At 39.2% G+C, this 13614-nt stretch overlaps 1 protein-coding gene across 6 annotated transcripts in view; it reads right to left on the bottom strand.

The window, feature by feature from the left end:
- DROSHA (drosha ribonuclease III) overlaps positions 1-13614 on the bottom strand; it is a 140093-nt gene that overhangs the window by 118351 nt on the left and 8128 nt on the right. For 3 of the 6 annotated variants that reach the window (XR_004056362.1, XM_010378020.2, XM_010378019.2), the window contains exons 5-7: positions 10180-10272; positions 3960-4070; positions 3494-3725 (exon numbers count right to left, since the gene is read on the bottom strand). Coding sequence is in view for 5 of the 6 variants with exons in the window: in XM_010378020.2 (XP_010376322.1) it covers positions 3494-3725; positions 3960-4070; positions 10180-10272 (436 nt within the window). In the remaining variant the exon portion in view is untranslated. The remainder of the gene's footprint in view (positions 1-3493; positions 3726-3959; positions 4071-10179; positions 10273-13614) is intronic. The other 3 variants (XM_030927416.1, XM_010378022.2, XM_030927417.1) reach the window with 3 other exon arrangements.

A 13614-nucleotide genomic window follows, 5' to 3' on the forward strand; every position in this document is an offset into this window, starting at 1 on the left:
AGAATCATAACAACTGACACCAAATATCTTCCTAGGGAATGTACACTTCCTACTGAAAAATCACTGATAATCATCTTCTCCTATACCAATCCAACAAGGAACAAGGAATATCATATATATCCTCTTTGTCTCTCTCTCTCTCTCTCTCTCTCTCTCTCTCTCTCTCTCACACACACACACACACTCATGCCTTAAACACGAGGATATAAACATGCACACATTCTCTTTCACACACACACACAAACACACAGAACAAACATGGGACTCTGCGAAGCATTCCTAGAGGAAATTTTCCACTTTTCCTCACTCATTTTCCAGGCTGAAAATCATTTCACATGTCCACACTCTGACTTAGTAGCCTTAAAATGTAAAAACCAGACCTGCCAAATGTAAAATTAAGGCAAATCATAAAATCTGGTACCCAGAAGAGGGGATAATTCAGGCCCCATCTCATTGTTGAGAGTGGCAATGCCTGTATAGCTTTGACATCCTCATCACCTTCTCTGCACCACAGACGACAAAACTCAAAGGCGAATGTCAGCCTTTTGAGTTTATCAGTCTTCCTCCTACACTGCAGTTTTAATATACTCATACATATAAGTAATAAAAAAATACCAGCTCTGCCTGTTTAAACTCCTTGAACTTTAGTGTCTTCATCTTTATTGTTTTAAGAATAATAATACTATGGCAGCCATTCTTTCCTTCTTCCTAATAGAAGCAGGATTCTATCAGATTTGGGGCAGAGAACTTCTGATCTCTGGGAAGGTAGACTGAACCACCCACCCCTCCCAAAGATGTCCATGTCCTAATCCCCAGAAATTAAATATATATGTTAACTTACACGGCAAAACGGACTTGCAGCTGGGTGGACCCAATCTTAGCACAGGAGCCCTTAAAAGCAGGGAACCTTTGCCAACAGGGGTCAGAGATGTAACAGAAAAAGAGGCAAGAGATATTTAAAGCATGAGAAGGACTCAACCACCATTACTGACTTTGAAGACAGAGGAAGAGATCCACAAGTCAAGGAATGCACATGGCCTGGAGGAACCAAGAAGTGCCCTGACCTTACAGCCAGCAAGGATACAAGGTCCTCTGTCCTCCAGACACAAGGAACTGAACTCTGCCAGCAACCTGAATGAGTAAGAAAACAGATTTTCTCCAGAGCCTCCATAAAGGAACACAGACCTACTGACATCCTGATGGAGCTAGTGAGACCCAAGCTGGACTTCTGGCCTCCCGAGCTGTGAGATGACAAATGTGTGTGGTTTCAAGCCATGCTGTTTGTGGAACTCTGTCATGGCAGTAAGGAAAAACAAATCCCTGGGGTAGGCATGTCACATGGCTCTGGTAAAGGGATGGAAGGGGAGTCAAGGCATGAAAGGAGAGCTCGGGCAAGACACTGGAAGAATGCTCACCCAACATGCCCTCTGCATCCTGCATGTGGGGACACAGGTGTATAAGGACCTGAGGCCTGCTGGTCCTGCATCATCCTGCAACTGTGGAAGATGCTCAGGAAGACCGCAGGGCCTGCCATCACTGAGCCACTCAGTGAACACCAGCCATGGCCTCCCTCCAGGTACCTTATCATGAGAAGAACAAACTCAGCTTAAGTCCCACTTAGTCAGGTGTTATTGCTCCCAGCAGCATTTCTCTTTTTTTTTTTTTTTGAGACGGAGTCTGGCTCTGTCGCCCAGGCTGGAGTGCAGTGGCCAGGTCTCAGCTCACTGTAAGCTCCGCCTCCCGGGTTCCCGCCATTCTCTTGCCTCAGCCTCCCGAGTAGCTGGGACTACAGGTGCCCGCCACCTTGCCCGGCTAGTTTTTTGTATTTTTTTAGTAGAGACGGGGTTTCACCGTGTTAGCCAGGATGGTTTCGATCTCCTGACCTAGTGATCCGCCCGTCTCGGCCTCCCAAAGTGCTGGGATTACAAGCTTGAGCCACTGCGCCCGGCCTTCCCAGCAGCATTTCTAACTGACAGAACGACCCTCTTGCCAGGGGTATTTTCAGGGTTAACTAAGACAACATGAGAAGCATGGAGTAACATTCTGGCACCGTGAAAGTGCACAGTATGTGAGCTTTCCCTTCCCTGTACCACATCAACTATGACTTAAAAGCCTGCTCTAATTTATCAAATAAAATATCACACCACTATGAGAGACTTCTCAAATCCTTTGTTTCCAAAAACACAGAAATCTCAAGTTCCCCACAGATCGAGTCCAAATAGAAGCTATTTTCACAAAATTCCAAACAAAATCCTCTCTTATCTCTTACCTAATCCCATGCACTAAATCTAACATCTGCAACTTTTCATGCCCTAAATCTGTACATGAGTTCATTGATTAAATGAATGAGATGTACACTCATTCATTTAATCAATGAACATTACTGCATGCCTACTCTGTGGCAAATATGCCTAACAGGATGGAGGCATAATGCCTAAGGGGAAGAGAGGAAGAGGGGAAGAGAGAGCAAAAAGGAGACAGTGACAGAAAATAAAATGGAGATGGAAGAAAGAAAAGAGAAGTGAGCATGTAGAGATAGTGGTGGAGTCTGCGATGGCAATGTACCACCACAGGCACCCCAGCCCTGGCAGCATGTGCTCTAGGAGTCCTCCCTCCAGCCCATTAAGGGTGACAATGGCTCTCCCTTTCTGCAAAACTAGCTGATATGCATGGGCAGCTTCAGAGGGTTGGTGCTCTTTTGGTCAAGGATACACTTTAAAGAGACAAACTCAAATTCTTCCTTATTTCTCATTTTGGAGAAAAAATACACACACATATACATATACACACCACAAACTGCATAAACTAGTTACACATGAAAGCTTATGAAACCACCAGTATCGAGACTACCAGTATCATTAAAAATGTAGAATAGGCTGGGCACAGTGACTCACACCTGTAATCCCAACACTTTGGGAGGCCAAGGCTGGAGGATTGCTTGAGCTCAGGAGTTCGAGACCAGAGTGGGCAATAGTATGACCTCATCTCTACTAAAAAATAAATTAAAAAATTAGCCAGTCACGGTGGCTCGTGTCCCTGTAGTTCCAGCTACTCAAGAGGCTGAAGTAGGAGAATCACTCGAGCCTGGAAGATCAAGGCTGCAGTGAACCACGATCGTGCCACTGCACTCCAGCCTGGGTGACAGAGCGAGACCGTCTCAAATAAATAAAAATTCATTGTAAAAAATACTTTAATTAACCTACTGCACTCTTGGCCTTTAGCTTTTTAAAACAGCTTTTGTCTATAACAGTGATTCTCAACTGGGGGTGATCTTTTCCCCCAAGGGACATTTAGCAATATTTGAAGACATTTTTGGTAATCACAACTGGGGAGGGGTACTACTGGCATCTAATAGGCAGAGCCCAGAGATGCTGCTAAACATCCTACAACACATAGCGCAGTCCCCACAATCAAGAATTATCCAGCCCCAAATGCCAACAGTGACAACGCACAGAAACCCTGGTCTACAGCTTGTATGCTGCTTCGGACCTACCACCTGATCCATGGGGTCACTGGAGTAGTAGTTTTCTGAATGAGTGCATCGAATCCACACAGGCTTAAGAAGTTCTTCTTCCTCCTCCTCATTCTTGTCAGGCGTGGTCTCCTCAGGCTCTTTTTCCTTGATTGAGGTATAGTTCTTGTCTTTGCCAGAGCTCTGGTTGTCACTCCATCGGTCTTTTTCTTCCTCCCAACGAGCTCTCTTCTTCTCCCTACTTGGGGAGCGACTTCAAAAGAGGGCAAAGGAGGTTAATTATTAAACATACTCTTCCATTATAAAAACTATTCTATTTCACCTCTTTGGTGCATTTTTCACCTAAAATACAAATACCATGCCAAATCGCCATGTGTACTTTTGTTAAACCAGTGATTCCCAAATACCAGTCTGGTGGCATCAGAATCACCTGAAGTTTACTTGTTTAAAAATACAAATTCCCAGGCCCCACCCCAGATCTACTTACTGATTCACAATCTCCAGGGGTGGGGCCCAAGAATCTGTATTTTTAATAATCTCCCCAGGTAATTCTGGTGTGCATCCAGCAGGTTCAGGAACAACCGATAAACCGTAACTCCTAAAAGAAAAACATATTTGCGAAATGTTTGGAAATGTCCACGTATGGACAATTTCCTTTTTTTTTTTTTTTTTTTTGAGACGGAGTCTTGCTCTGTCGCCCGGGCTGGAGTGCAGTGGCCGGATCTCAGCTCACTGCAAGCTCTGCCTCCCGGGTTTACGCCATTCTCCTGCCTCAGCCTCCCGAGTAGCTGGGACTACAGACGCCCGCCACCTCGCCCGGCTAGCTTTTTGTACTTTTAGTAGAGACGGGGTTTCACCGTGTTAGCCAGGATGGTCTCGATCTCCTGACCTCATGATCCACCCGTCTCGGCCTCCCAAAGTGCTGGGACTACAGGCTTGAGCCACCGCGCCCGGCCTCGTATGGACAATTTTAGCAATGAGAATACTAGTTTTGAATCCTCCACATCTGTCTTTGCCAGGAAAAAAAGACTTCAAAATTTCACAAAACAGTGTCTCAATATGGCCATAAATTTAGCCTGAGAACTATAATTATAATCCAAGAATGAACCAGTTATGTCATCCCTAACTATGTCTCTGGAACCCCAGTGTTGGGCATTACTACTTGGCAAACCAACATTTTGCCTAATTTTGGTCCTCACAAATATTAACTCAGTCAATAAAGAAGGATGAAAAAACAACTCTATCTCCTTGACTTCCTGGGGCTTGAAATCTGCAAAGACCCATCAGATGGATGTACTTGGAGGGAAAAACCTACAGGATCAGCTGGGCGTGGTGGCTCACGTCTGTAATCCCAGCACTTTGAAAGGCCGAGGCGGGAGAATCACTTAAGCCCAGGGGTTCCAGACCAGCCTGGGTAACATGGTGAAACCCTGTCTCTACAAGAAATACAAAAATTAGCCAGGCATGTTGGTGCACACCTGTAGTCCCAGCTACTCAGGAGGCTGAGGTGGGAGGATCACATGAGCCTGAAAGGCTGAGGCTGCAGTGAGATATGATCATACCACGCACTCCAGCCTGGGCAACAGAGCAAAACCCCATCTCAAAACAACAATGATAACAACAAAACAAAACAAAAAACAAAACAAAAACAAAACAAAACAAAAAAAAAAAGGGTGGATTTTAATTTAAGCCCAAGAAATTTAGGTAGAACACAGAGACCTTGAGAATCCAGCTAAGTAGAAAAACTGCTTTGTAAGCCCAGCTGGTAGCCTTCACAGCTCCACTAACAAAGTTACTACTATCCATGAAAGTTTACATCCAGATCAAAGTAACAAGTATTCTCATTAACTCTACCACTAACTTGTAATTTTATAACAGGCAAAGTCTGTATGTATATATGTGTGTTTAGGTATGTATACTTGGGGAGGATTAGAAAGAGTATATACATTATTTACACAACTTCTAAACATTACAATATGCATCATTAGTTTTGTTACCAGAAAAATTACTGTCAATGTATGTTCACTGTAGAAAAAATAAAGCACAAACATAAACAAAAATAAAACAAACACCACACATAACACCACTCAAAGGTAATCACTATATTTCACAAATGTTTTAATGTTATAGCCTGACCTTCTCATTCAGTAGTAAATCAGGAACAGCTATTTCAGTAATTCTATATTTGGAGCATTTTTAATAGGTGTATTATTATTCTAAGTATATACCATAATTTAACAAATCTAACAATAGTCATTTAGGTTAACATTTACTTTTCTTCCACCATAAACAATGCTATCATGAGCACATTTGTGTTCTTTACACACTTGTCAGATTCTTTCCCAGATGTATACTTTTTAAGGCTTCTCTCTAGTTTGGTAGTACTCGTTTAGACTACCATCAAAATCACGTAAGAGTTCCCATTTCCACACATCCCGTCACCATGGTTATTTTTCATCTTTGCCATTCTGATGAAAAAGTATTTTCATATAATTTAATTTGAAATATTTTATCAATACTGAAATGAATACATTTCATGCTTACTTCTTTTGTGAACATTCTGGTCATAGGCTATGCAAATAGTTTTAAAATTATTATTAGAGTCTTTCTTTGTTGAAACAGTTTTCATTAAGATATCTGTCCTCCCTCTGTCATATGCATTGTAACCATTTCCAGTTTTTTGCTTTGAAATCTGTTTATTTGTTTGTGGTTACATACAACTTTTATAAAGTCAAATCTAGAGATCTTTTTATGCTTCCTGCCTTAGTATGCTTGGAAGTCATTTCCTATCCCAAGGTTAAAAAAAGATTTTATATTTTCATCAGTTACTTTTAATACAGTTTTTAAATTCTCTCTCTCCAAGGTGTAAGGCAGAAATCTAATCTCAATTTTTCCCCCAAATGGCTCACCAATTGCCAGTTTCTCCTCTGATTTGAAAAAAATATATTCTTTATCACATGTAACTTTATATATTATTTATTAGATGTAATATATATTCTTGAATGTTGCTCTGTAGTTGTTTCATTGATCTATTTAACCTGTATCAAATTTTTTAAATTATTATATATTTCCAGAACATTTAATATTTCCAGAGTAAGTATCCTTGCATTACTATTTATCTTCATTATCCTAACTTCTATCCCAAGGAAAAGTTAAAGAGTCATTACGAAGTTCTAAAGTCAGTACTCTGAGTCAGGCACGGTGGCTCATGCCCGTAATCCCAGCACTTCGGGAGGCCAAGGTAGGAAGATCACTTGAGGCCAGCAGTTCAAGACCGACCTGGCCAACAAAGTGAGATCCCCATCTCTTTTTACATTTTTAAAAACTACAAAAAAAAAAACAACCACAGTACTTTAACTGAAGTTACAATAAAATTATAGATTACAGTCATGTGTCACTTAACAACAGAAATACATTCTAAGAAATGAGTCCTTAGGTGATTTCATCACTGTTTAAACATCACAGTGTGCCTACACAAACTTAGATGGTATAGCCTACTACATGCCTAGGACAGGTGGCATAGCCTGTTGCTACTAGGCTACAAACCTGTACAGCATGTGACTGTACTGAATACTGCAGGTAATTATAATACAATGGTAAGTATTTGTGTACCCAGACATATTTGAACATAGAAAAGGTCCAGTAAAAAAATAAGGTATTATAATCTATGGGACCAGTGTTGTATAGAGTCTGTCACTGACTGAAATGCCATGTGGTGCATGATTATCTTGTGAAGAAAACTGGTATTTTTACAACATGGTTATCCACTACAGGAACAGGACATACCTTCCTTTCATTACATCACCTTCTTTGTCATCAGCTACATTTTATTAGTTTTCTTCCCATTGGTCCTATGCATTATAAGATGCTTAATTAATTTATTAATAACTTTCCTTAGTGAATTGTAAATTTAATTTTTCTTTGCACTACACTTTCTAACCAGGTAGTCTCTTCTATTAAAAAGGCTATTAAATACTGTCAGGTAATAATGGCAACTCTAGTGGCTCTTTTTTGTTTGTTTTGGTGCTTACTCTGAGGCTGGCACTCTGCTGAGCACTTTACTGACATTTCACATTTAATCCTGACAGCAACCCTAGAAGGCAGATATTAACATCCCCTACGAAGGAGGAAACAGCCTTGAAAATCAGTGTATCTAATATGATAAACCTAGGAAGTAGTAGTTAAATGCTAATATGGTTGATACAGACATTTCAGCATGTTCTGAAAAGAAATCCCACCAAATGTTTATTATTATTGCCAAGAAACACAGGCAAAAGACATCCTCACCCATCCTTTTAAGCAGGTGTTGTGAATGATGTAATGAATGCTCAGGGTCATCTGTTGTGAACATCAATTAATATTTCTTTTTAACACTTTGAGAAGGGCACTTCAACACAGAACAAAAGATCTTTTTTAGGTAAGTGTCTCAGGCACTCTAAAATTCGAAATCCAAACTCCCAATGTTCCTTCTTGCCAATATGCTATAGGGCAAACTGGTAACTTTTCCCATTCATAGTATTTCCATCTCTTATTTTTATTTTCTACTGCATTAGTCAGAACTTATAGAATTCAAGTCTACCTTCTCTGCAAGCTACCAGCCATTAGAGAAGAAACCATTAAACCGAGGCTATTTCCAGCACTTATACCTTAAAAATCATCCACCTCAAATAGGTCCTCAATGATGTCCACTGACACAATACCCTCACTTTTCTCCTGTCTCCTCTCCTCCTCCTCAGGCCCTCTTTTCATCCTTCCTAATTGATCCCATCTAACCCATGGCATTTCATCCTTCCTAATTAATCTCATCTAATCCACAGCAATATGTAAGTGTCCTATCAAACGCACTTACAGCACTTAACTTTCCTTTTCCTATTAAGTGGGGGCCTTTGTTAATGACTGTATCACCCATACCAGTACAATACCCGGGACACACAAAGACACCATGTTTTTTTTTTTTTTTTTTTTGAGACGGAGTCTCGCTCTGTCGCCCGGGCTGGAGTGCAGTGGCCGGATCTCAGCTCACTGCAAGCTCCGCCTCCCGGGTTTACGCCATTCTCCTGCCTCAGCCTCCCGAGTAGCTGGGACTACAGGCGCCCGCCACCTCACCCGGCTAGTTTTTTGTATTTATTAGCACGTTGATTGTATGAGGATATTCAGTAACAATGATAAGCAATGGGGCCACCTTGCCTTTTTTCAAATTTGTATGGGAAAGGCCTGCAGGTTTCAACACCACACTTGACTCTCTGGGGTGGTATCCATCAGGTTCATCATGAGCTAGCATTCTTCATCATGTTAAAGACGTCTGCTAATATTTCTAGTTTACTAGTTTTTATGCACAAATGGATGTTGGTTTTACTTTAAATACCTAAAAGGCAAGTACTGAGATAACCCTACAGATTTTGACACAAAGAATACAGATTTTCTAATATTAACTTTTCTATCCATGCAGTCTTGGAATAAACTCTATCAGTTATTTTAACCACTGAAAACATTTGCTAATATCCTAATTAGTGATTTTATATCCATATTTGTAAGAGAGATTGCTGTGTCATTTTTGTGACATTTTTTTCCCTTGGTTAGGTCTCGCCGTCTGGTTTTTCCTGCTACCACAGAATGATCTGAGCTCTCCTTCCATCTTTTTTTAAGTGTTCAAGACCACTTGAAAACTTTTTTTAGAGGTGGTGCAAAGTAAGCTTTTTCCATTTTTTTCCAGTTATCGAACTATTAAAGTTTTCTGCTTCTTGTGTGAAATTATTTTTGTTTTCTTAGAAATCGACCCATCACATTTAAGTTAATTTTTATACTGTTTTAAATTTTTAAACTTCTTTTCATTCCTGTAATAATATACTTTCTCAAACCTAATATTATGTAGATTTTTCTTTTCTTGATTTCCCACTTTAAAAATCGTATTTGCATTTACTTACAATATAGTTATATCACTATAGTTCTGTTTCCATTTCATTAATTTATCTTTAAATCCCTTTTTCTGCTTTTCTTAAGTTCCACCAATTTCTATAGCCAAGTGCTCAGATAATAATTACATACACAGTTACGATTTATTTGGCACTTACTTCAGGCCCAGTTCTAAGTGTTTGACATGCATTATCTCAATGACCCCTTATCACTCAAGAAGGTACATATAATGGTCCTTATTTTACAAACGAAGAAACTGATAACTGTGCCCAGTAATAAAGTTGGGAAAGCTAAAAACTGACCCCGAATCTGTCAGATTCTAGAGTGCTGTTGTTCATTACCATTATATTAATGTAAGACCAAAAATTTTACTTTGGGATATAGAATTGATTACACCCTTTAAGATGTGGGTGATAGCAATCTCAATGTCATTTTCTAATGAAAATATGACTGCAGTTTTGCTCTATTTTTCTGAAACATGTAAATTAAAGAGCATAATTATGAATTTCCAAGGTTTTCTAAAATTATGAATGTCTAGTTTTATAGCACTGTGGTCAGAAAAAGTGGTCTGTATAATTTCTAATTTTTGGAAATTTATCAAGATTTTCCCTGGGCATAATCAATGCATCTTGAAAGTAAAGTCTTTTAAATTAAAGGCTGTTTAGCTTTTCACAGGTCACCTTGGACAGACTCTGAGGCCATTATGAAGACTTGGCTGCTGCTCTGTACAAGCACAAAATTTGAATTCAAGGAGATAATCCTATGACTTCTTTCAGTGTCAACTCCTTGCTTACCTTCCAGATCTCTTATACTCTTTTTTGTAGGACCTTTCCAGAGATGGTGATCTTCGGTTGTCTCGATGCCTGTGTCTCTCCCGTTCTCGCTCTCTTAAAGGAATTAATACACAGAGCTGTTTTCAACAGAAAGACTCAAAAACACCATCTCTTTTCACTGAATTCATCTTCTAGATAAATGGACCACATCTATGAATTTTTCAGGCACTATTCACTAGGGGTCATTTTTATGCCTTCTTAATTTATTAGAGGATAAAGGAGCTTTTCACTTTACAGAAGTTAACTAACTTGGACAATTTTTGCAGTTTTCTTTAAAGAAAGCAGTCATACGTGATGCTATGCAATAATGGGAATCTTATCCTAATCTTCCCTTAAGACCTTGCAATCAGTCAATCCTTGGTTCTTTAACCTAGAGGGAAAACTCTAAAGAACTCCATATCCTATTGATTTCTAGAAAATGCTCTATCTCACCCATCAAATAAATATAAATTATAAAACTTTTATAGTGAAAATTAGGACAAGATTCTTTAATGAAAGAGCTTTTAATGCTTATGGCTTATAGGCTTGAGTTGTAGTTCCAGCTATCACTAACCTGCCATGAGGCCATGACTAAGTCACTTGAATGCTATTTTTCATCTGGAAAAAAACTAAATGGAGATTTTGGGCTTACTTAATGTAAAAAAAATAGATGAGGAATTTTTAAAACCTTCCAATGTAAAACTGGGGTTTAATAATATTAATAGCTTTTGAGCCTATGTAACAATGAGGATCTAGAAGAGAAATCTGAACTCTAGTGTGACTGAATCAGAACTACAAGTCTAAAGGAAGTAACCTTTCAATCTTAGAATAGGAAAAATAAAATGCTAGATTAACCTGATTCCAGAAAGAAGACCATAAAAATGTTTGAACTCAAAAATATTCCCCAACCTATCGCCAAACAGAAATGTCGATACATTGAAAATAGAACTTACAAAACTGACAGAGATCGGTGAGTGCTTAAGCATTAAAATAGAAATTGTTTTCAATGTAAAGATTCCCCTGTTCTAAAGGAAGACTCCTCTGAATAATGTTTCTGATATATACACAATCCTCAGATATACATCAGCTAACCCAAATAAAGCAGTCAGAGATTCGGATTCTACATTCTTCATCTCATACATTTCTAAAATCACAGTTTACATTTGGGCAGTAAATTTTAGTTATTGTATAGAAATTAGTGAACCATGCCACATGTCAAAGATAATGTAATTTGTACTGGCACGGCTGTTGAAAAGAATAATTGCCTACATTTCTAAATAAAAATTCTAATTAGAGAATATTTCTAATTTTTGTTTTTTAACATATAGCCAATAGAATTTTGCATTTAAGAATAACACTTCTAATGATGATTGGTACCTCTGAGTGGGTAGGACTTGAAAAGACCAATTTGGATATAAATAACATTAGTAACACTATCAAGACAAATTCATTTAAAGCAAGGAAAGCTATGTTTGTGTTACTTTTCCCAAGATTCTTCCTTGTTTGCAAACATTAAGATATCCCTTAGGTACATTAGGCTAGTTCTCCAATAGCTACACATTTACTGTTCCAAGGACAGCGGTGAGAATTCCTGCGTGGTAGTGCTCCCTAGCTAGGTGAAGCCCAGGGCACACTTCCTTACCACTCTGCTCAACAGTGTACTTGGTGCACTACATTTGCCTGCAGCGATTTCTTTTCTTATCCCCTAGAGTAACTTTAATTTTTCATGACAACAAATATATATATCTACTTCTTCACAGACCTTTACTAAACACAGTCCACCCTAAGACAATCTTGCAATTGTTATTCAATCACATTTTGGAGGCAGAGAAAAATAGGGAAGACAGAATTTGTAAAAGGATAGATTCACTTACCCCAAGAAGCAGGGGAGGAGCAGCCAGAGAACAGACTATAGAATTTGCATAAACTTAACACAATCCAAATTTATGAAGATTCCGTTTTCCCAATATACTTCTAGAAGTTATACTAGGACTTCATGTGCTCCATGTTTGTTTCACAGAAGCATGTCATATAAGACAAATGACTGATATTCCACCTAATTAATATCCCAAAGGGAGCCAATTCTAATGTAGCTATGCCACTAGGCAGCTCCAAAACAAATGCCCCAAGCACATTATAAAACAACTCGAATATAAATAAAGACCATTTTAGAAAGATATAGATCCTCACAGTAAAGGAGTGTGGTTTAGAATAAATCAGGTTAGAAGTAATTCTTACGACACTTGATTTTACTGAGATCCTCAATTCATAGGACATCCGAGTTTCTTCAAACAAATACATAACTCAAAGTTGAAGCCTTGATGGAAAAATTTAGGATTTACAGCAGAGCCCTGACAACTCCTCTAATTACAGCATCTCAAAACGGAGGGGGAAATACAACACTATCTAGAACGCTTGCTGCAAAATGTTTTCCCAGAAACGGAATTATTAACAATTACTTTGGAGTCTGAAGAGAACTATTTACAAACTATTTACCTATTACTCTTTCCAGTTTACATTTGCACTACAAAACTATCATAGAAATGATAGTAACATTAACTATCACATGCCAGCCAGGAGTGGTGGCTCACGACTATAATCCCAGCACTTTAAGAGGAAAAGGCAGGCGGATCACTTGAGGTCAGAAGTTCGAGACCAGCCTGACCAACATGGTGAAACCCAGCCTCTACTAAAAATACAAAAATTAGCCGGGCATGGTGGCAGTGCCTATAATCCCAGCTACTCGGGAGGCTGAGGCAGGAGAACCGCTTGAACCTGGGAGGCAGAGGTTGCAGTGAGCTGAGATTGCACCATCGCACTCCAGCCTAGGAGACAAGAGCAAGACTTTGTCTCCAAAAAAAAAAAAAAAAAACTATCACATGCCTATGCCTCTGCCAACTAGTACATCACAGAATATTGACCAGAAACAGTAGTTCATGCTGAAAAGATTTTTAAAGTCTACCAACTCTCACTCAGCTTTGGCCCACCAGAAATCAGTCATCCCTACAAGAAACACATTCCCTTCTACCTTCTACCAGGCCACCAGGGAGAGGCAACAAAGCATTTTCCTTCTGAACCTTCTGAGCACTAATCCCTCTCTTCAAGGCAGAGAATGACCACTATCATTTAATTGACTGGCAAAATGTTTAGTCAGAGCCAAATTGATACAGTCATGAGAAAAGTATGGAAACAGATGTGAATTGTTGCTCTTGTTTGGCAGAGCAACAAGAGCCAAGACCAGCTCTCTGCAAACCCATAGTGAAGTAACTTGGTCTGGGGAGGTCAAACACTTTCAGCACAAAAGTTCCACAAGACAATGAAGGTAAGTACACTACTGGGGAAAGAAAGAGAAGCACCATTATTAGCTTGACAACAGAAGACCTCAAATCTTCATCAACGTAAGAGTTCACTGAGGCA

This window comes from Rhinopithecus roxellana, chromosome 3, assembly GCF_007565055.1.
Source record: "Rhinopithecus roxellana isolate Shanxi Qingling chromosome 3, ASM756505v1, whole genome shotgun sequence".
Taxonomy (NCBI): domain Eukaryota; kingdom Metazoa; phylum Chordata; class Mammalia; order Primates; family Cercopithecidae; genus Rhinopithecus; species Rhinopithecus roxellana.